The 21,684-nt window shown below is 42.8% G+C and overlaps 1 protein-coding gene across 1 annotated transcript; it reads left to right on the top strand.

The window, feature by feature from the left end:
• The first annotated feature begins 672 nt into the window (after positions 1 to 672).
• Positions 673 to 19,943, top strand: gtse1 (G-2 and S-phase expressed 1). The gene is made up of 12 exons (XM_061894322.1): positions 673 to 821; positions 1,046 to 1,085; positions 1,163 to 1,220; positions 13,837 to 14,392; positions 14,456 to 14,617; positions 16,865 to 16,988; positions 17,051 to 17,392; positions 17,474 to 17,528; positions 17,599 to 17,751; positions 17,816 to 17,996; positions 18,065 to 18,181; positions 19,749 to 19,943. The coding sequence occupies exons 1-12, from the start codon at positions 744 to 746 to the stop codon at positions 19,833 to 19,835; spliced, it is 1,953 nt and encodes a 650-aa protein (XP_061750306.1). The 5' UTR covers positions 673 to 743; the 3' UTR covers positions 19,836 to 19,943.
• The last annotated feature ends 1,741 nt before the right edge of the window (positions 19,944 to 21,684 follow it).

Here is a 21,684-nt window from a genome sequence, read left to right as displayed (position 1 = left end):
GTGTGTGTGTGTGTATATATATATATATATATATATATATATATATATATATAATGTTTTTGGTTTTTCATTTTTTGGGTTCTCTTTTCTGTTTCATTGTTCTTATTTTTATTTTAGTTGTATTTATATTTGTATACCCATTAATGCATTTTATTGTTATTATTTGTGTGTATTCTTTTTTTTTTTTAGTATAGGGAATATTCAAATTAGTGATGTCACTGCCAAAGCATGGAAATATGGCACGCCTTATGAATCTATGCAATAAAAACACAACAAACACAATTATAACCAATGATTTCATAATTCACAAATTATTGTTATCCACATAATATCTTATGAAAAAAAATTGTGATTGTCTCCTTGATTTAAAAAAGTTAAACACAACGGTTCCTCGCCAACTTCAAATAGCCGTAAAAATTGCCTTGCGCATGCGCAAACGGATCCGGCAGAGACGTGTCAAAGTGAAACACAATGTCAACCTCTGTCAGGGTATTCGGTTGATCAAAACTGGACTGATCGGGCGTCTTAGCAGACAAAGTAGTAAGACAGACCAAATGTCTTCTGAAATAAACCAGTTGCGATCGACTGAATGCCTTGAGAGGTGAGAATAATAACCCGAATGAACGTCCATAATCATAATCAACTACATTACCCACAAGTCACTGGATGGTGACGTCACCCTTTTCTGCCCAATGACGGCGTCTCCAGTCACGTGACCAGCAGCGCAGCAGATTTGAATTGTTATGTGTTGTCGCGTCCGGACATTTGAATGCGTGACTGATAAAAAAAACAAGTTTTGTTTGCAGCTGTCGAAAGAAAAGGTTAGTTTTTCCCGAGCTTATTAAAACAACTTGTACTCGAGTCCACTAGTCAATAAAAGCTTTCGCCCTTGGGAGGCTAAGCTAACATGCTAGCCTGTGTAATAGTGATGCTAGCCTATCTTAGCTTAGCTTAGCCTGAACTTTACAAAGTATTTATATTTGCATTCACTAATAATTGTCGAGTATTTAAAGTCCCGTCGCGCTAATAGTTTTATGTCCCGCAGAGGAGAAACTGCAGCGAGATGGAACGTGGGGCTAACAGCGGTCAGTCATTAACGAAACTGTCTTTATCATCATTGCCAATTCATACTTTAATGTTGCATTTTTGTCTTTCACTTCAGATATCTTTTCTCTGCTGGACGAGAAGTTCGATTTCGATGTTTCTCTGTCACCTGAAAGGTAGGAAGTCTCACGAAAAAACATCTTACTTCGCGATATGTCACAAAACCTATATCGCGATACGTATCGCGGCCTACATCACCATACAACGTTCAGCGTATGAATGTAATTATTAACATTTCAAGACGGGTTGTAAAGGCTCCAAATAATGGCAAGGAAAAACTCAACCTAATGGGCGAAAATGAGAAACCTTGGAGGAGACCGCAGATGTGGGGACCCCCCCCCCCCCCTCCCCACCCCCCCCTGAGGGACTGGGCCAATGGACTTCAAGTTGATCTAGTTAATAGTGTGAGAGTCCAGTCCATAGTGGATCTAACATAATAGTGAGAGTCCAGTTCATATTGGATCTAGTTAAATAGTGTGAGGGTCCAGTCCATAGTGAGTCTAGTTAATAATGTGAGAGTCCAGTCCATAGTGGATTTAACCATAGTGTGAGAGTCCAGTCCGTAGTGGATCTAACAAAATAGTGTAAGTCCAGTCCATCGTGGATATAACATAATAGTGTGAGAGTCCAGTCCATAGTGGATGTAGTTAATAGTGTGAGAGTCCCATCCATAGAGGATCTAGTTAATAGTGTGAGAGTCCACTCCATAGTGGATCTAACATAACAGTGAGAGTCCAGTTCATAGTGGATCTAGTTAAATAGTGTGAGGGTCTACTCCATAGTGAATCTAGTTAATAATGTGAGAGTCCAGTCCATTGTGGATCTAACCATAGTGTGAGAGTCCAGTCCATAGTGGATGTAGTTAATAGTGTGAGAGTCCAATCCATAGTGGATCTAGTTAATAGTGTGAGAGTCCACTCCGTAGTGGATCTAACAGTAGTGTGAGAGTCCCGTCCATAGTGGATCCAACAAAATAGTGTGAGTCCAGTCCATAGTGGATCTAGTTAATAGTGTGAGAGTCCAATCCATAGTGGATCTAATTAATAGTGTGAGAGTCCACTCCATAGTGGATCTAACAGTAGTGTGAGAGTCCCGTCCATAGTGGATCTAACAAAATAGTGTGAGTCCAGTCCATAGTCTCCTCTCTGAGCTGCTACCTTACCGTGGTAGAGGAGTTTGCGTGTCCCAATGATCCTAGGAGCTCCGTTGTCTGGGGGCTTTCATGCCCCCTGGTAGGGTCTCCCAAGACAAACAGGTCCTAGGTGAGTGATCAGACAAAGAGCAGCTCAAAGACTTCTATGGAATTACAACAAAATGAACTCAGATTTCCCTTGCCCGGACGCGGGTCACCGGGGCCCCGCTCTGGAGCCAGGCCCGGAGTTGGGGCACGATGGCGAGCGCCTGTTGTTTGTGCTTATGCACCAAACAGCAGTTCAGAGTACCCACCCTTTTTGGGTACACTCGAGGGAGTACTGGAAAGTGTTCCCCCGGGCGATTCCCTTGTCCTACTGGGGGACTTCAACGCTCATGTTGGCAACGACAGTGAAACCTGGAGAGGCGTGATTGGGAAGAATGGTCGCCCGGATCTAAACCCGAGTGGTGTTTTGTTATTGGACTTTTGTGCTCGTCATGGATTGTCCATAACGAACACCATGTTCAAACATAAGGGTGTCCATATGTGCACTTGGCACCAGGACACCCTAGGCCGCAGTTCCATGATCGACTTTGTAGTTGTGTCATCGGATTTGCGGCCTCATGTTTTGGACACTCGGGTGAAGAGAGGGGCGGAGCTTTCTACCGATCACCACCTGGTGGTGAGTTGGCTGCGATGGTGGGGGAGGATGCCGGACAGACCTGGCAGGCCCAAGCGCATTGTGAGGGTCTGCTGGGAACGTCTGGCAGAGTCTCCTGTCAGAGAGAGTTTCAATTCACACCTCCGGGAGAACTTTGAACATGTCACGAGGGAGGTGCGGGACATTGAGTCCGAGTGGACCATGTTCCGAACCTCTATTGTCGAGGCAGCTGATTGGAGCTGTGGCCGCAAGGTTGTTGGTGCCTGTTGTGGCGGTAATCCCAGAACTCGTTGGTAGACACCAGCAGTGAGGGATGCCGTCAAGCTGAAGAAGGAGTCCTATCGGGTTCTTTTGGCTCATAGGACTCCGGAGACAGTGGACGGGTACCGACGGGCCAAGCGGTGTGCAGCTTTAGCGGTCGCGGAAGCAAAAACTCGGACATGGGAAGAGTTCGGGGAAGCCATGGAAAACGACTTCCGGACGGCTTCGAAGCGATTCCGGACCGCCATACGCCGCCTCAGGAAGGGGAAGCAGTGCACTATGGTGCGGATGGTGTTCTGCTGACTTCGACTGCGGATGTTGTGGATCGATGGAAGGAATACTTCGAAGATCTCCTCAATCCCACCAACACGTCTTCCTTTGAGGAAGCGGTGCCTGGGGAATCTGTGGTGGACTCTCCTATTTCTGGGGATGAGGTTGCTGAGGTAGTCAAAAAGCTCCTCGGCGGCAAGGCCCCGGGGGTAGATGAGATCCGCCCGGAGTTCCTTAAGGCTCTGGATGCTGTGGGGCTGTCTTGGTTGACAAGACTCTGCAGCATCGCGTGGACATCGGGGGCGGTACCTCTGGATTCGCAGACCGGGGTGGTGGTCCCTCTCTTTAAGAAGGGGGACCGGAGGGTGTGTTCCAACTATCGTGGGATCACACTCCTCAGCCTTCCCGGTAAGGTTTATTCAGGTGTACTGGAGAGGAGGCTACGCCGGATAGTTGAACCTCGGATCCAGGAGGAACAGTCTGGTTTTCGTCCTGGTCGTGGAACTGTGGACCAGCTCTTTACTCTCGGCAGGGTTCTTGAGGGTGCATGGGAGTTTGCCCAACCAGTCTACATGTGCTTTGTGGACTTGGAGAAGGCATTCGACCGTGTCCCTCGGGAAGTCCTGTGGGGAGTGCTCAGAGAGTATGGGGTACCGGACTGTCTTATTGTGGCGGTCCGCTCCCTATATGATCAGTGTCAGAGCTTGGTCCGCATTGCTGACAGTAAGTCAGACACGTTTCCAGTGAGGGTTGGACTCCGCCAAGGCTGTCCTTTGTCACCGATTCTGTTCATAACTTTTATGGACAGAATCTCTAGGCGCAGTCAAGGCGTTGAGGGGTTCCGGTTTGGTGGCCGCGGGATTGGGTCTCTGCTTTTTGCAGATGTTGTGGTCCTGATGGCTTCATCTGGCCGGGATCTTCAGCTCTCACTGGATCGGTTCGCAGCCGAGTGTGAAGCGACCGGAATGAGAATCAGCACCTCCAAGTCCGAGTCCATGGTTCTCGCCCGGAAAAGGGTGGAGTGCCATCTCCGGGTTGGGGAGGAGACCCTGCCCCAAGTGGAGGAGTTCAAGTACCTAGGAGTCTTGTTCACGAGTGGGGGAAGAGTGGATCGTGAGATCGACAGGCGGATCGGTGCGGCGTCTTCAGTAATGCGGACGTTGTATCGATCCGTTGTGGGGAAGAAGGAGCTAAGCCGGAAGGCAAATCTCTCAATTTACCGGTCGATCTACGTTCCCATCCTCACCTATGCTCATGAGCTTTGGGTCATGACCGAAAGGATAAGATCACGGGAACAAGCGGCCGAAATGAGTTTCCTCCGCCGGGTGGCGGGGCTCTCCCTTAGAGATAGGGTGAGAAGCTCTGCCATCCGGGAGGAACTCAAAGTAAAGCCGCTGCTCCTCCGCATCGAGAGGAGCCAGATGAGGTGGCTCGGGCATCTGGTCAGGATGCCACCCGAACGCCTCCTTAGGGAGGTTTAGGGCACGTCCAGTCGGCAGGAGGCCACGGGGAAGACCCAGGACACGTTGGGAAGACTATGTCTCCCGGCTGGCCTGGGAACGCCTCGGGATCCCCCGGGAAGAGCTAGACGAAGTGGCTGGTGAGAGGGAAGTCTGGGCTTCCCTGCTTAGGCTGCTGCCCCCGCGACCTGACCTCGGATAAGCAGAAGATGATGGATGGATGGAGGGCAGTCCCTAGTGGATCTAACAAAATAGTGTGAGAGTCCAGTCCATAGGGGATCTAACAGTAGTGTGAGACTCTAGTCCATAGTGAATCTAACAAAATAGTGTGTGAGTCCAGTCCATAGTGGGTCTAGTTAATAGTGTGAGAGTCCAGTTCATAGTGGATCTAACAAAATAGTGTGTGAGTCCAGTCCATAGTGGATCCAACAAAATAGTGTGTGAGTCCAGTCCATAGTGGGTCTAGTTAATAGTGTGAGAGTCCAGTTCATAGTGGATCTAACAAAATAGTGTGTGAGTCCAGTCCATAGTGGATATAACAAAATAGTGAGAGTCCAGTCCATAGTGGATATAACAAAATAGTGAGAGTCCAGTCCATAGTGGATCTAACAAAATAGTGTGAGTCCAGTCCATAGTGGATACAACAAAATAGTGAGAGTCCAGTCCATAGTGGATCTAACAAAATAGTGTGAGTCCAGTCCATAGTGGAGCTAACAAAATAGTGTGATAGTCCAGTTCATAGTGGATCCAACAAAATAGTGTGTGAGTCCAGTCCATAGTGGATCCAACAAAATAGTGTGTGAGTCCAGTCCATAGTGGGTCTAGTTAATAGTGTGAGAGTCCAGTCCATAGTGGATCTAACAAAATAGTGTGAGAGTCCAGTTCATAGTGGATCTAGTTAATAGTGTGAGTCCAATCCATAGTGAATCTAACAAAATAGTGTGAGAGTCCAGTTCATAGTGGATCTAACACAATAGTATGAGATTCCAGTCCATAGTGGATCCAACAGTAGTGTGAGATTCCAGTCCATAGTGGATCTAACAAAAGAGTGTGTGAGTCCAGTCCATAGTGGTTCTAGTTAATAGTGTGAGAGTCCAGTCCATAGTGGATCTAACAAAATAGTGTGAGTGTTCCGTCCATAGTGTGTCTAGTTAATAATGTGAGAGTCCAGTTCATAGTGGATCTAACAAAATAGTGTGTGAGTCCAGTCCATAGTGGATCCAACAAAATAGTGTGTGAGTCCAGTCCATAGTGGATCCAACAAAATAGTGTGTGAGTCCAGTCCATAGTGGATCCAACAAAATAGTGTGTGAGTCCAGTCCATAGTGGGTCTAGTTAATAGTGTGAGAGTCCAGTCCATAGTGGATCGAACAAAATAGTGTGAGAGTCCAGTTCATAGTGGATCTAACAATAGTGTGAGAGTCCAATCCACAGTGGATCTAACAAAATAGTGTGAGAGTCCAGTCCATAGTGGATCTAACAAAATAGTATGAGATTCCAGTCCATAGTGGATCTAACAAAATAGTGAGAGTCCAGTCCATAGTGGATATAACAAAATAGTGAGAGTCCAGTCCATAGTGGAGCTAACAAAATAGTGTGAGTCCAGTCCATAGTGGAGCTAACAAAATAGTGTGATAGTCCAGTTCATAGTGGATCTAACAAAATAGTGTGTGAGTCCAGTCCATAGTGTGTCTAGTTAATAATGTGAGAGTCCAGTTCATAGTGGATCTAACAAAATAGTGTGTGAGTCCAGTCCATAGTGGATCCAACACCATAGTGTGTGAGTCCAGTCCATAGTGGGTCTAGTTAATAGTGTGAGAGTCCAGTCCATAGTAGATCTAACAAAATAGTGTGAGAGTCCAGTTCATAGTGGATCTAGTTAATAGTGTGAGAGTCCAATCCATAGTGAATCTAACAAAATAGTGTGAGAGTCCAGTTCATAGTGGATCTAACAATAGTGTGAGAGTCTAGTCCATAGTGGATCTAACAAAATAGTATGAGATTCCAGTCCATAGTGGATCTAACAAAAGAGTGTGTGAGTCCAGTCCATAGTGGATCTAGTTAATAGTGTGAGAGTCCAGTCCATAGTGGATCTAACAAAATAGTGTGAGTGTTCAGTCTATAGTGGATCTAACAAAATAGTGTGTGAGTCCAGTCCATAGTGAGTCTAGTTAATAATGTGAGAGTCCAGTCCATACTGGATCTAACAAAATAGTGAGAGTCCAGTCCATAGCGGATCTAACAATAGTGTGAGAGTCCATTCCATATAGTGGATCTAACAAAATAGTGAGAGTCCAGTCCATAGTGGATATAACAAAATAGTGAGAGTCCAGTCCATAGTGGATCTAACAAAATAGTGAGAGTCCAGTCCATAGTGGATATAACAAAATAGTGAGCGTCCAGTCCATAGTGGATCTAACAAAATAGTGAGAGTCCAGTCCATAGTGGATATAACAAAATAGTGAGAGTCCAGTCCATGGTGGATCCAATAAAATAGTGTGAGTCCAGTCCATAGTGGATCTGACAAAATAGTATGAGATTCTAGTCCATAGTGGATCTAACAGTAGTGTGAGATTCCAGTCCATAGTGGATCTAACAGAAGAGTGTGTGAGTTCAGTCCATAGTGGATCCAACAAAATAGTGTGAGAGTTCAGTCTATAGTGGATCTAACCAGATAGTGTGTGAGTCCAGTCCATAGTGGGTTTAGTTAATAGTGTGAGAGTCCAGTCCATAGTGGATCTAACAAAATAGTGAGAGTCCAGTCCATAGTGGATATAACAAAATAGTGAGAGTCCAGTCCATAGTGGATCTAACAAAATAGTGTGAGTCCAGTCCATAGTGGATCCAACAAAATAGTGAGAGTCCAGTCCATGGTGGATCCAACAAAATAGTGTGAGTCCAGTCCATAGTGGATCTGACAAAATAGTATGAGATTCTAGTCCATAGTGGATCTAACAGTAGTGTGAGATTCCAGTCCATAGTGGATCTAACCAAAGAGTGTGTGAGTTCAGTCCATAGTGGATCCAACAAAATAGTGTGAGAGTTCAGTCTATAGTGGATCTAACAAAATAGTGTGTGAGTCCAGTCCATAGTGAGTCTAGTTAATAATGTGAGAATCCAGTCCATAGTGGATCTAACAAAATAGTGAGAGTCCAGTCCATAGCGGATCTAACAGTAGTGTGAGAGTCCAGTCCATAGTGGATCTAACCAAATAGTGTTTGAGTCCAGTCCATAGTGCGTCTAGTTAATAGTGTGAGAGTCCAGTCCATAGTGGATCTAACAAAATAGTGAGAGTCCAGTCCATGGTGGATATAACAAAATAGTGAGAGTCCAGTCCATAGGGGGTCTAACAAAATAGTGTGAGTCCAGTCCATAGTGGATCTAGTCAATCAGAATCAGACATACTGTATTAATCCCCGAGGGGAAATTAAAATTTTCAGCACAATCCCATTGTGCTGAAAACATTACAGGGAGACAGAACAGGATCGCTGACGGGTCTGCCAACTTCCGGCGCCTCTTACAAAAAAGGTGAAATGCAGGTAAACAAGTGGGGGGGAGAAAAAAATAAAAGATTAAAATGAAATAAAATTAAAAAATCGGTCTAAGCCTGGGCCCCTGGAGAGGGGGTCCAGACTAAGGCCAAGGGAAAAAAACAACTCATAGCCATAGTACACATATCTCTTACATATGTGTAAGAGGAAAACATCAACGAACACAAAGGACATTAAAGTAGCGGAGCTGATGCAACCAGACACTTCTACATACAGCTATGAATAAAAAGTAAAAGAAACATATACACTGTGGTGGCCTCTGCGGTGTTCCACACCGTCGTCTGCTGGGGTGTAGAGAGCATGGCCAGAGACAGGAGCAGACCCAACAAAGCAACCAAGAGAACCGACTCCAACCCTGGCTGCCCACTTACTCTCGACCAGTGTCCAGTCTGCATGAATGAGCGAGGATACGCCCGAGGAGACTGAGGTGTCCGATACCTGCTCATAGTGTGAGAGTCCAGTCCATAGTGGATCTTAGAAAATAGTGTGAGTCCAGTCCATAGTGGATCTAGTTAATAGTGTGAGAGTCCAGTCCATAGTGGATCTAACATAATAGTGGGAGTCCAGTCTATAGTGGATCTAACAAAATAGTGTGTGAGTCCAGTCCATAGTGAGTCTAGTTAATAATGTGAGAGTCCAGTCCATAGTGGATCTAACAAAATAGTGAGAGTCCAGTCCATAGCGGATCTAACAATAGTGTGAGAGTCCATTCCATAGTGGATCTAACCAAATAGTGTGTGAGTCCAGTCCATAGTGGGTTTAGTTAATAGTGTGAGAGTCCAGTCCATAGTGGATCTAACAAAATAGTGAGAGTCCAGTCCATAGTGGATATAACAAAATAGTGAGAGTCCAGTCCATAGTGGATCCAACAAAATAGTGTGAGTCCAGTCCATAGTGGATCTAACAAAATAGTGAGAGTCCAGTCCATAGTGGATCTAACAAAATAGTGAGAGTCCAGTCCATAGTGGATATAACAAAATAGTGAGAGTCCAGTCCATAGTGGATATAACAAAATAGTGAGAGTCCAGTCCATAGTGGATCTAACAAAATAGTGAGAGTCCAGTCCATGGTGGATCTGACAAAATAGTATGAGATTCCAGTCCATAGTGGATCTAACAGTAGTGTGAGATGTCAGTCCATAGTGGATCTAACAAAAGAGTGTGTGAGTTCAGTCCATAGTGGATCTAGTTAATAGTGTGAGAGTCCAGTCCATAGTGGATCTAACAAAATAGTGTGAGAGTTCAGTCTATAGTGGATCTAACAAAATAGTGTGTGAGTCCAGTCCATAGTGAGTCTAGTTAATAATGTGAGAGTCCAGTCCATAGTGGATCTAACAAAATAGTGAGAGTCCAGTCCATAGCGGATCTAACAGTAGTGTGAGAGTCCAGTCCATAGTGGATCTAACCAAATAGTGTTTGAGTCCAGTCCATAGTGCGTCTAGTTAATAGTGTGAGAGTCCAGTCCATAGTGGATCTAACAAAATAGTGAGAGTCCAGTCCATGGTGGATATAACAAAATAGTGAGAGTCCAGTCCATAGGGGGTCTAACAAAATAGTGTGAGTCCAGTCCATAGTGGATCTAGTCAATCAGAATCAGACATACTGTATTAATCCCCGAGGGGAAATTAAAATTTTCAGCACAATCCCATTGTGCTGAAAACATTACAGGGAGACAGAACAGGATCGCTGACGGGTCTGCCAACTTCCGGCGCCTCTTACAAAAAAGGTGAAATGCAGGTAAACAAGTGGGGGGGAGAAAAAAATAAAAGATTAAAATGAAATAAAATTAAAAAATCGGTCTAAGCCTGGGCCCCTGGAGAGGGGGTCCAGACCAAGGCCAAGGGAAAAAAACAACTCATAGCCATAGTACACATATCTCTTACATATGTGTAAGAGGAAAACATCAACGAACACAAAGGACATTAAAGTAGCGGAGCTGATGCAACCAGACACTTCTACATACAGCTATGAATAAAAAGTAAAAGAAACATATACACTGTGGTGGCCTCTGCGGTGTTCCACACCGTCGTCTGCTGGGGTGTAGAGAGCATGGCCAGAGACAGGAGCAGACCCAACAAAGCAACCAAGAGAACCGACTCCAACCCTGGCTGCCCACTTATTCTCGACCAGTGTCCAGTCTGCATGAATGAGCGAGGATACGCCCGAGGAGACTGAGGTGTCCGATACCTGCTCATAGTGTGAGAGTCCAGTCCATAGTGGATCTTAGAAAATAGTGTGAGTCCAGTCCATAGTGGATCTAGTTAATAGTGTGAGAGTCCAGTCCATAGTGGATCTAACATAATAGTGGGAGTCCAGTCTATAGTGGATCTAACAAAATAGTGTGTGAGTCCAGTCCATAGTGAGTCTAGTTAATAATGTGAGAGTCCAGTCCATAGTGGATCTAACAAAATAGTGAGAGTCCAGTCCATAGCGGATCTAACTATAGTGTGAGAGTCAATTCCATAGTGGATCTAACCAAATAGTGTGTGAGTCCAGTCCATAGTGGGTTTAGTTAATAGTGTGAGAGTCCAGTCCATAGTGGATCGAACAATATAGTGTGAGTCCAGGCCATAGTGGGTCTAGTTAATAGTGTGAGAGTCCAGTCCATAGTGGATCGAACAATATAGTGTGAGTCCAGTCCATAGTGGGTCTAGTTAATAGTGTGAGAGTCCAGGCCATAGTGGGTCTAACAAAATAGTGTGAGAGTCCAGTCCATAGTAGATCTATGTAGTTAAGTGTGAAAGTCCAGTCCATTGTTGATCTAACAAAATAGTGAGAGTCCATTCCATAGTGGATCTAGTTAATAGTGTGAGAGTCCAGTCCATAGTGGATCTAGTTAATAGTGTGAGAGTCCAGTCCATAGTGGATCTAGTTAATAGTGTGAGAGTCCAGTCCATAGTGGATCTAGTTAATAGTGTGAGAGTCCAGTCCATAGTGGATCTAGTTAATAGTGTGAGAGTCTAGTCCATAGTGGATCTGGTTAATAGTGTGAGAGTCCAGTCCATAGTGAAGCCAGAAGCAATTTAAGTTATACATCAAATATTCACCTAAAAATCTCCTATGTACGGGGACCTGGTTTAGTTTGTAAACAATAACAAAAAACACAATAAAAAAGAAAATGTTATAATTAAAAAATACCAATCAATTTAAATTAGGGCTGGGCGATATGGCCTTTTTTTTAATATCTCGATATTTTTATGCCATATCGCGATACACGATATATATCTTGATATTTTGCCTTGGACTTCAATGAACACTTGATGCATATAATCACAGCAGTATGATGATTCTATGTGTCTACATTAAAACATTCTTCTTCATACTGCATTGATATATGCTACTTTTAAACTTTTATGCAGAGAAGGAAATCACAACTAAGTTAATTGACCACAACTGTATTTATTAAAGTTATTAAGCAGTGTCACAAAGATTCATGTCATTTCTAAAACAAAGTGCAAGATTGTCAGAGACATTTTAAGTTTCAAATAAAAATGAGCTGCATAATAGGAAATCAAGTAGTGTTCGTCCTTCTCTATGTGGTAGGTTACTACGGACGGTATTAAAATAAAAAATGTTTCTACGGTTTTGATGTGGAAATGTTTGCCTCTGAATTTTGATGGTGTGGGTGTGTGGCACAGAACGGAAATGTTGACATGCAGTTTCAAGCACTCTAGCAGGTGACTTTTCAAATGATGCTACAAATTAGCAGTAATGCTACTTTTTGTAGCAAAGCTTGTGCCGCATGCTTGACTTATTACGGTTGTCTGTTCGACATATTCCCACTTGAAGCCAAACCACCGCCAGACCATGGACCAACCGCTGTTTTTCTTGGGAATTACTTCTTTCTTCATTCGCACCTTCTGTCTCTCGTATTACCACTCGCACGGCTCCACTAGCATCACAGCTAACTTGGCCCATGCTGCTACAGCTCTGGTCCGCGAGGGCGTATACGTATGTGACGTATGTAAGAAGGTGCGCTTTCTGTCTGTGAGAAAGGAGAAACAGGAAAGAGTAGGAAGTGCATGTAATATAATGCCCGCAGCTAAAATCAACTGCGTGAGAATGTATACTTGAATATCACGATTAAGTCATTTTCTGTATCGCACAGGGTGATATATCGTGTATATCGATATATCGCCCAGCCCTAATTTAAATTATACTTTAAAAAAAATCAGTAATAAAAAATATCAATCAAATGAATTTAAATTATACATGCAATTTTTACTTAAAATTCTTCGATGTAAAGGTACCTTGTTTAGTTTTTCAACAATAATAACATGTAAAAAAAATGTTAAAATAAAACAACAATCAAATCAATTTAACTTACACATCAGATTTTCACTTCCTATGTACAGGGACCTTGTTTAGTTTGTAAACAATAACTAAAAATACATTTAGAAGAAAAAAAAGTTCCAATAAAAAATACCAATTGCATCTATTTAAATTATACATAAAAATGTTCGTTATATTAAAAACACCCATCTAATCAATTTAAATTATGCATACATTTTTCATTTAAAATTCTATGTACATGGACCTTGTTTAGTTTGTCAACAATGACAAAAAACACAATAAAAAAAAAAGATATATTAAAAAATGCCAATCAATTTACATTTGACATCAAATTTTTGTTGTAATAAAAAATATCAATCACATCAATTTCAATTATACATCAAATTTTAATTAACTTCTTTTTACACTTGAATGAGAATAATTTATTAAATGTTAACACTAGTTGACTTCTTTTTTCACTTGAATGACAATCATTTATTGAATGTTAACACTAGTTGACTTCTTTTTACACTTGAATGACAATCATTTTCACTTAAAATTCTCCTATGTACGGGGACCTTATTTAGTTTATAAACAATAACAAAAAACATAATAAAAAAATTGTTATTAAAAAAAAATCCCAATCAAGTTAAATTATACATCAAATTTCGTTGTTATAAAAAACATCTATCAAATTAATGTAAATTATATATCAAATGTTCACTTAGAATTTTCCTATGTACGGGGACCTTGTTCAGTCTGATTAAAAATAACAAAAAAACACAATTTAAAAGAAAATTGTGATGGTAAAAAATACCGATCAAATCAATGTAATATCAATACTGATACCATAATGGGTATTCTTACTGTCGATACCTGAATCGACCACTGTTTGTATCGTAGATCTCTAGCTTAGCGATTAGCAGAGCTCCTTGTATCCTCCTATGGTGTGTATTGTGGCATGTTGGGTCTTATAAACAGGATGTTACTTCTCTCCCAAATGGCCGCGCAATAGAGGTTCCACTGTACACTGTTATTTTACAGATGGTGATCGAGTTCCGCCCCCTACTGGCCTGGCTCCCTTTTCCTCTTCACTAGTTGTCATCATTGTTGTGTGTCCACGCAGCTTCAAGGGTGAAGACGCGGATGACGTGTTCCTGGAACCGTGCGTCAATGGCGTCATGTGTGCGCCTGTGAAACCGGTCCACCGCCTCGAGGTGATCGCCGCTGATGTGCGGACGAGCTGGAGCCCGCTCTCCGGGGACCAGCTGGACGCCGTGTGCCTTGAAGCTCAAAGACTGGCCGACCGGCTTCAGAAAAGTTCCGGTCCCCCGGACGGCGAACGCTTCGTCCAGGACTTCGCGGCCAAACTGGGCGCGCTCTCTCATCCCCCCGACATGTGTACGCCGGTGAAACGGCACACCTTCCTGATGCAGGACAGTCCCATGAAGGACCTGCCCCCCGCCATCCAGCACCGCCTGCAGAGAGGAAGCGGCGCCACTCGCTCCTCCCACCTCGCGTCGTCGTCCAGCAGACTCAGATCTTCCAGCCCGGCCGGCGCCGCCAACACCAAGGTGGCGCTCCGTGGCAAAGCCGTGCTGGGCGCGGTTCTTCCCAGCAAGCCGTCGGCGCCCAAGACTTCCTGTGCGGCGGAGCGAAGTCGATTGCATGCCTCCAGCAAGGTTTGGACTTTCTTTATTTCTCCCAACCGCTCGAGCGATGATGTCACCTTCCTTCACGTACAGGTTTCAGCGCCTCGGAAGGTGAGTCCGAGTCCCGGTCTTGCCAGCCGGGCGCGGTCCTGCGAGGATCTACTGTCGGATTGGGCGAGCGTGGCCTCGGATGTCAGCGACTCCTCGCTCAACTCCAGCATGGTGGGGAAGCGAGCACTGGCCCCGCCCACAAAGGTGCCGCACTAACCGTACACGCTTTTTTCCCATCTGGCTGCATGTAAAGTAACACAATATGTAGCCTGCTGTAAATCCTGCCTCCTTTTTTCCTACGCTTTTTACCCTGCGGCTTAAAAAATGGGGTGGCTAATTTATAGATTTTTCTTAGCCAACGGCTGTAATACCAATAGTTAGAAAATGACAAATACACTAAAATAGGTGTTTTATTGTTTGTTCTAGGGCTGGGCGATATTGCCTATTTTTAATACCGCAATATTTTTAGGCCATATTGCGATATTCGATATATTTCTCAGTATTTTGCCTTAGCCTTGAATGAACACTGGATACATAGAATCATCATACTGCTGTGATTATATGTGTCTGCATTAAAACATTCTTCTTCATACTGCACTAATATATGCTCCTTCTAAACTTTCATGCAGAGAAGGAAATCACAACTAAGTCAATTTACCAAAACTGTATTTATTAAAGTTATTAGCAGGTGACTTTTCAAATGATGCTACATATTAACAGTAATGCTACTTTTGGTAGCAACGCTTGTGCCCCACACATGATAAATTAAAGTTGTCTATTCGACATATTCCCGCTTGAAGCCGAACCACCTCCAGACGATGGGCCCCGTGCTGTTTTTATTGGGAATTAATTCTTCCTTCATGTGTTACGAGATTCGCACCTTCTTTCTCTCGCAACAACCCGCTAGCATCACAGCTAACGTTTGCCACGACGCTACCTCTCTGCTGGGTAGGGCGTGTACGTATGTGACGTATGACGTGACAGTATGTGACGTATGTAAGAATGTGCGCCTGCTTGTCTGTGAGAAGGCCACACAGGAAAGAGCAAGGAGATTCTGTGGTGTAATGCCCGCAGCTAAAAACAACTGCGTGAGAATGTCTACTCGAATATAACGATATAGTCATTTTCTATATCGCACAGAGACAAACCCGCGATTTATATCGTATATCGATATATCGCCCAGCCCTAGTTTGTGCTATGGCGCCGTCCTTTGGTTTCAACCGGAAGTACACGTGCCGTTCAGTCTTCTAGCCGTCAATATGATACAATATAACTAAAACAGTTCTTACGTACTCCACTGTCCCGTGTGTGATGTCTGTAGGAGTGTTATCATGCATATTTGCACGTGCTATCGTAACGTAGATAATATGTTAACACGTTTACGAGTGTTAACTTTCGACAGCGTTCTTTTTGTGTTGTTTTCAGTTCCACGAATTCCCAAGAATAGTTCTTAAACCCTTTCAGTGCCATGTTGCCCTGGTGATGTTGACAGCCGCAAACGAGAATGTGACTCCTGCGTCTTTACGCGTCGTCGCAGAAGTCTCGCAAGATTAGCACGGCCATATTTTGTAACAGATCCCCAGTCTGTGGCATAGTGGTCAGAGCAGTGGTCCCCAACCTTTTTGTAGCTGCGGACCGGTCAATGCTTGATCAATTGTCCCGCGGCCCTTCATGAAAAAGGGAGTGGTGCACGTATTGTAAGTGTTTCTTGTGTTTTTTATGTTGATTAAATAAAATAAAGAAATGAATAAATAAATAAAAATTAATTAAAAATCCTTCTGCGGCCCGGTGGTTGGGGACCACTGGATTAGAGTGTCCGCCCTGATATTGGTAGGTTGTGAGTTTAAACCCCGGCCGAGTAATACCAAAGACTATAAAAATGGGAGCCATTACCTCCCTGCTCGGCACTCAGCATCAAGGGTTGGAATTGGGGGTTATATCACCAAAAATGATCCCCGGTCGTGGCCACCGCTGCTGCTCACTGCTCCCCTCACCTCCCAGGGGGTGATCAAGGGTGATGGGTCAAATGCAGAGAATAATTTTGCCACATTTAGTGTGTGTGACAATCATTGGTACTTTAACTGTCAAGTAAAATCGGTTATCAATTTGTACCGATTGTTGCATTATTTGCATTTTTCCCATCATCCATTGGTGTGGATTTAAAATTGTTGTAATTTTGAATTACGTGTTGTGCTTGGACATTTTTAGGGAATATCCACAAGGCTCAGGTGGTCACGTGCGGCCGTGTGTGTTGGGGCAGGTTGTTTGGATTGGGTCGTATAGGTGAATACTGTGCTGTGTGTACGCTTCAATTTGTGGTCATTGACCTGATATACTGACCATTTTGCCATTCCTTTTTTAACTTATTGACGTCTGGCGGGCCACGCGGAAGATTGTGTGGTCATTAGGATTATCAAAAAGTGAGGGTTGAAACGTTGGTGTGTTCTGAAGGTCGTGAAGAAGCAGCAAGCTCCGCCCCCTCCCAGCAGGAGGCTGACGGAGAGAAGGATGACATCGTCGTCCTCGTCCTCCGTGTCCAGCGTCAACTCCAGCATGTCCTTGTCGCCGGGCAAAGGTGTGCTGACGACCAGCTGTTGTTAGCGGGTAGATGCTAACGACTATCCCCCCCACCCCCAGGTAAGCCCAACCCCTCGCTGGGCCGCAGCCTCAGCGCCTCCACCGCTAATGTCGGCCGGCCCGCCAGTCGAAGCACGCGCCGCTCGGGCCTCGCCGTCCCGGCGGACCCTCCTTCTTGCGCCCGCAGCCGCCTCACGCTGTCCGGTCAGACGGGGGCGACTTCCAAGGCCGTCAGGTCCACGCCGCTGAAGAGGGCCGAGGCCACGCCCCTACAGTCGCCGTCTTCCCGAAGGACCTCAGCGAAGGCCACGCCCGTCCCACCCGTGGCCGCCACTCCGGCTCGGCTAACCAAACTTCCGGCTTTGGCCACGCCCACACAGAGCCGAGGGGCGAGTGTGGCCGGTGAGGGAAATGGTCCAATCAGAGTGACTTCCTGTGTGGAATCAGGAAGTGCTGATCTACCTGTGCTTGCTTGCTCTGCAGGTGTGTCACAGGTGCTGAAACCAAAGCGGCTGGTGTCCTTGGCGGGCGTGGACAGGTGAGTCACGCCAGGTGGCTACATGTTGGCGTGTCCTCATCCTCTTTGTCTTGGCCACGCCCACTTTTAGTCTGCCTCAAAAGGCGCCGCCAGGCCCCTTCACCCCTCCCAGGGCGCCGCGTCCCTCCGGCCTCCCCACCCCGCTCAAGCGCAGGATGTCCGCCATCCCTACGGCCACGCCCACCAACCAGGCCAGGGCCGCGAGACGGTCCCCCCCTCGCAGGTGAGCCAATAGGAATGCTGCCTTGTCTTGTCAATTAAGATATGTGCTTTATTTTTGTCTGTAGCCCCGCCCCCGCTGACCCTATCAGGGCGGGGCCTGTATTCTCCCTGGAGGAGGCAGAGCCTACTTCTGTCCCGCCTCCTGCTGAACCCAGCCCCCACCAATCAGAGAGCCCAGAGACACCGAGCCAATCAGAGCCCGGGAAAGACCTCATCGACCTGGGGAACCACAAGCTGATACCAGAGGTCAGAGGTCACATGACAGCCGAAAGCCCCCACCTGACCTTTTCTTGTGACTCCGCCCCCTCCCTCAGGTCCTCCTCCTCGACCTCCCCGCCCCGTCTCCGCGGCCTCACGAGAAACTGCTCATCGACCTGAGGAACACACCTGACTTTATCAGGACCAGCAGCAAGGGCGGGGCCCCCGCGCAGGTACTACTTCCTGCTGTTGGCCACACCCCCAGGAAGTGCCACATGGCTTGCCCAAAATTAGGGCAAGCTCTGAATGTTAACATTAATACTAGTTAACTTCTTTTTGCACTTTAATGACAATCATTTATTTAAGTTTAATACTAATTAACTTCTTTTTACACTTGAAAAACAATCATGTATTTAAGTTTAATACTGGTCAACTTCTTTTTACACTTGAATGACAATCATTTTAGTTTAATACTATTTAAGTTCTTTTTACACTTGAATGACATTTATTTAAGTTTAATACTATCTAACTTCTTTTTACACTTGAATGACAATCATTTATTCAAGTTTGGTATTAATGAACTTATTTTTACACTTGAATGACAATCATTTATTAAATGTTAACACTAACTTATTTTTACACTATAATGACAATCATTTATTAAATGGTAACACTAATTAACTTCTTTTTACACTTGAATGACAATCATTTATTCAAGTTTGGTATTAATGAACTTATTTTTACACTTGAATGACAATCATGTATTTAAGTTTAATACTGGTCAACTTCTTTTTACACTTGAATGACAATCATTTAAGTTTAATACTATTTAAGTTCTTTTTACACTTGAATGACATTTATTTAAGTTTAATACTATCTAACTTCTTTTTACACTTGAATGACTATCATTTATTCAAGTTTGGTATTCATGAACTTATTTTTACACTTGAATGACAATCATTTATTAAATGTTAACACTAACTTATTTTTACACTATAATGACAATCATTTATTCAATGGTAACACTAATTAACTTCTTTTTACACTTGAATGACAATCATTTATTTGAATTTAATGCTAATTAACTTTTTACACTTGAATGACAATCATTTATTTAAATTTAATACTAATTAACTTATTTTTCCACTTGAATGACAATCATTTATTTAAGTTTAATACTAACTTCTTTTTACACTTGAATGACACTAATTTATTAAATTTTGATATTAAGTTATTTTTACACTTAAATGACAATCATTTAAGTTTAATACTAACTTATTTTTACATTTGAATGACACTCATTTATTAAATTTTGATATGAACTTCTTTTTACACTTGAATGACAATCATTTATTTAAGTTTAATACTAATTAACTTCTTTTTACACTTAAATGACAATCATTTATTCAAGTTTAATGAGAGTTAACTTCTTTCTACACTTGAATGACAATCATTTATTTGTTCAATTTTAATACTAATTAACTTATTTTACACTTGATTGACAATTTTTTGTTCAAGATTGATATTAACCTATTTTTACACTTGAATGACAATCATTTATTAAATGTTAACACTAATTAACTTATTTTTACACTTGAATGACAATCATTTTTTCAAGTTTAATACTAATCAACTTCTTTTTGCACTTGAATGAATCATTTATTCAAGTTTAATGAGAGTTAACTCCTTTTTCCACTTGAATGACGACTGCTGCTGTTGATGAAGGTGTTTGGGTGGCCTGGAACAGCTTTGACAGAGTTTTAAAATGGAGTCTGGTGTGTTTGTGACCTTCCTGTGCAGCTGATCGACTTGACTTCTCCGCTCATCAAGTGGAGTCCAGAAGACAAGAAAGAGAACAACGCTCCGCTCATCAACTTGTCCTTCTGAGCGCCACCCTGGCCACGCCCCCTTTGTGAACTGTCCAAAACATGAAGTTGTTTGTTGTCTTGCTGCTCTTTTTACTCCTTCTTGTCCAAATAAATGTTCAACATTTAAGTCTCTCTGTTTCCCCCAAAGTAATAATAATAATAATGAATCAAACACAAGGATGTTTTATTGTTTTATGTGCATGTTTCATTACTAATGATATGTGAAACTATTGAAGGCTGCACCACACTTCTCTTACTATTCAACCCACAAGGGCGGTCCAAACTGAAGTGTATGAAGCACAGCATTTAGATATATGACTCAATTCAAGCAACCTTTCACACTCACGCTGCAAAACACATTTTGGATATTTTTGATTGATTACAAAACTTTAAGGTCGACACAAGTAAACAATATAAGAATCCAGCTTTCACATACTTTTAATATCCATTTATATTCAGTATATCTGTTTGTGTGTACATATATATATATATATATACACATTCATATACATATGTATGTACTTTTTAATTTTTTGCTGGACTAAACATTTTTAACGGGCCTGCTGTGTGTGTAGGTATGTATATATATATATATATATATATATATATATTGGTTGATATATATATATATGTGTGTGTGTAAATACACATATAGGTATATATATACATACATATATAGGTTTGCATATATAGGTGTATGTATACATATATGTATAAATGTTTATATAGGTGTGTGTGTATAAATGATAAATAAATGGGTTGTATTTGTATAGCGCTTTTCTACCTTCAAGGTACTCAAAGCGCTTTGACACTACTTCCACATTTACCCATTCACACACTGATGGAGGGAGCTGCCATGCAAGGCGCTAACCAGCACCCATCAGGAGCAAGGGTGAAGTGTCTTGCTCAGGACACAACGGACGTGACGAGGTTGGTGCTAGGTGGGGATTGAACCAGGTACCCTCGGGTTGCGCACAGCCACTCTGCCACTGCGTCACGCCGTATATATATAAATGTATATATATATATGTGTGTGTATATGTATATATATACAGTATGCATATATAGGTGCGTATATATATATATATATATATATATGGGCTGGGAATCTTTGGATGTCCCACAATTCGATTCAATATCGATTCTTGGGGTCGCGATTCGATAATTAAATTCGATTTTTTTCGATTCAACACGATTCTCGATTCAAAAACGATATTTTTCAGATTCAAAACTATTCTGTATTCATTCAATACATAGGATTTCAGCAGGATCTACCCCAGTCTGCTGACATGCTAGCAGAGTAGTAGATTTTTTTCATAAAGCTTTTATAATTGTAAAGGACAATGTTTTATCAACTGATTGCAATAATGTACATTTTTTTAACTATTAAACTAACTTATTTTATCTTTGTGAAAACATTGGACACAGTGTGTTGTCAATCTTATGAGATGCGATGCAAGTGTAAGCCACTGTGACACTATTCTTTTTTTACATTTTTTATAAATGTCTAATGATAATGTCAGTGAGGGATTTTTAATCACTGCTATGCTGAAATTATAACTAATATTGATACTGTTGTTGATAATATTCATTTTTTGTTTCACTACTTTTGGTTTGTTCTGTGTCGTGTTTGTGTCTCCTCTCAATTGCTCTGTTTATTGCAGTTCTGAGTGTTGCTGGGTCAGGTTTGGTTTTGGAATTGGATTGCATTGTTATGGTATTGCTGTGTATTGTTTTGTTGGATTGATATAAAAATAAATAAAAATAAATAGTTTTTGAAAAAATGAGAATCGATTCTGAATCACACAACGTATTCGAATCGATTTTTTCCTACACCCCTTGTATATAAGCGGTAGAAAATGGATGGG

The sequence above is a fragment of the Nerophis ophidion genome, linkage group LG03 (assembly GCF_033978795.1).
Source record: "Nerophis ophidion isolate RoL-2023_Sa linkage group LG03, RoL_Noph_v1.0, whole genome shotgun sequence".
In the NCBI taxonomy this organism is placed as follows: domain Eukaryota; kingdom Metazoa; phylum Chordata; class Actinopteri; order Syngnathiformes; family Syngnathidae; genus Nerophis; species Nerophis ophidion.
The sequence above is the reverse complement of the archived record's forward strand: the minus strand, read 5'-3'. Positions and strand labels throughout refer to the sequence as shown.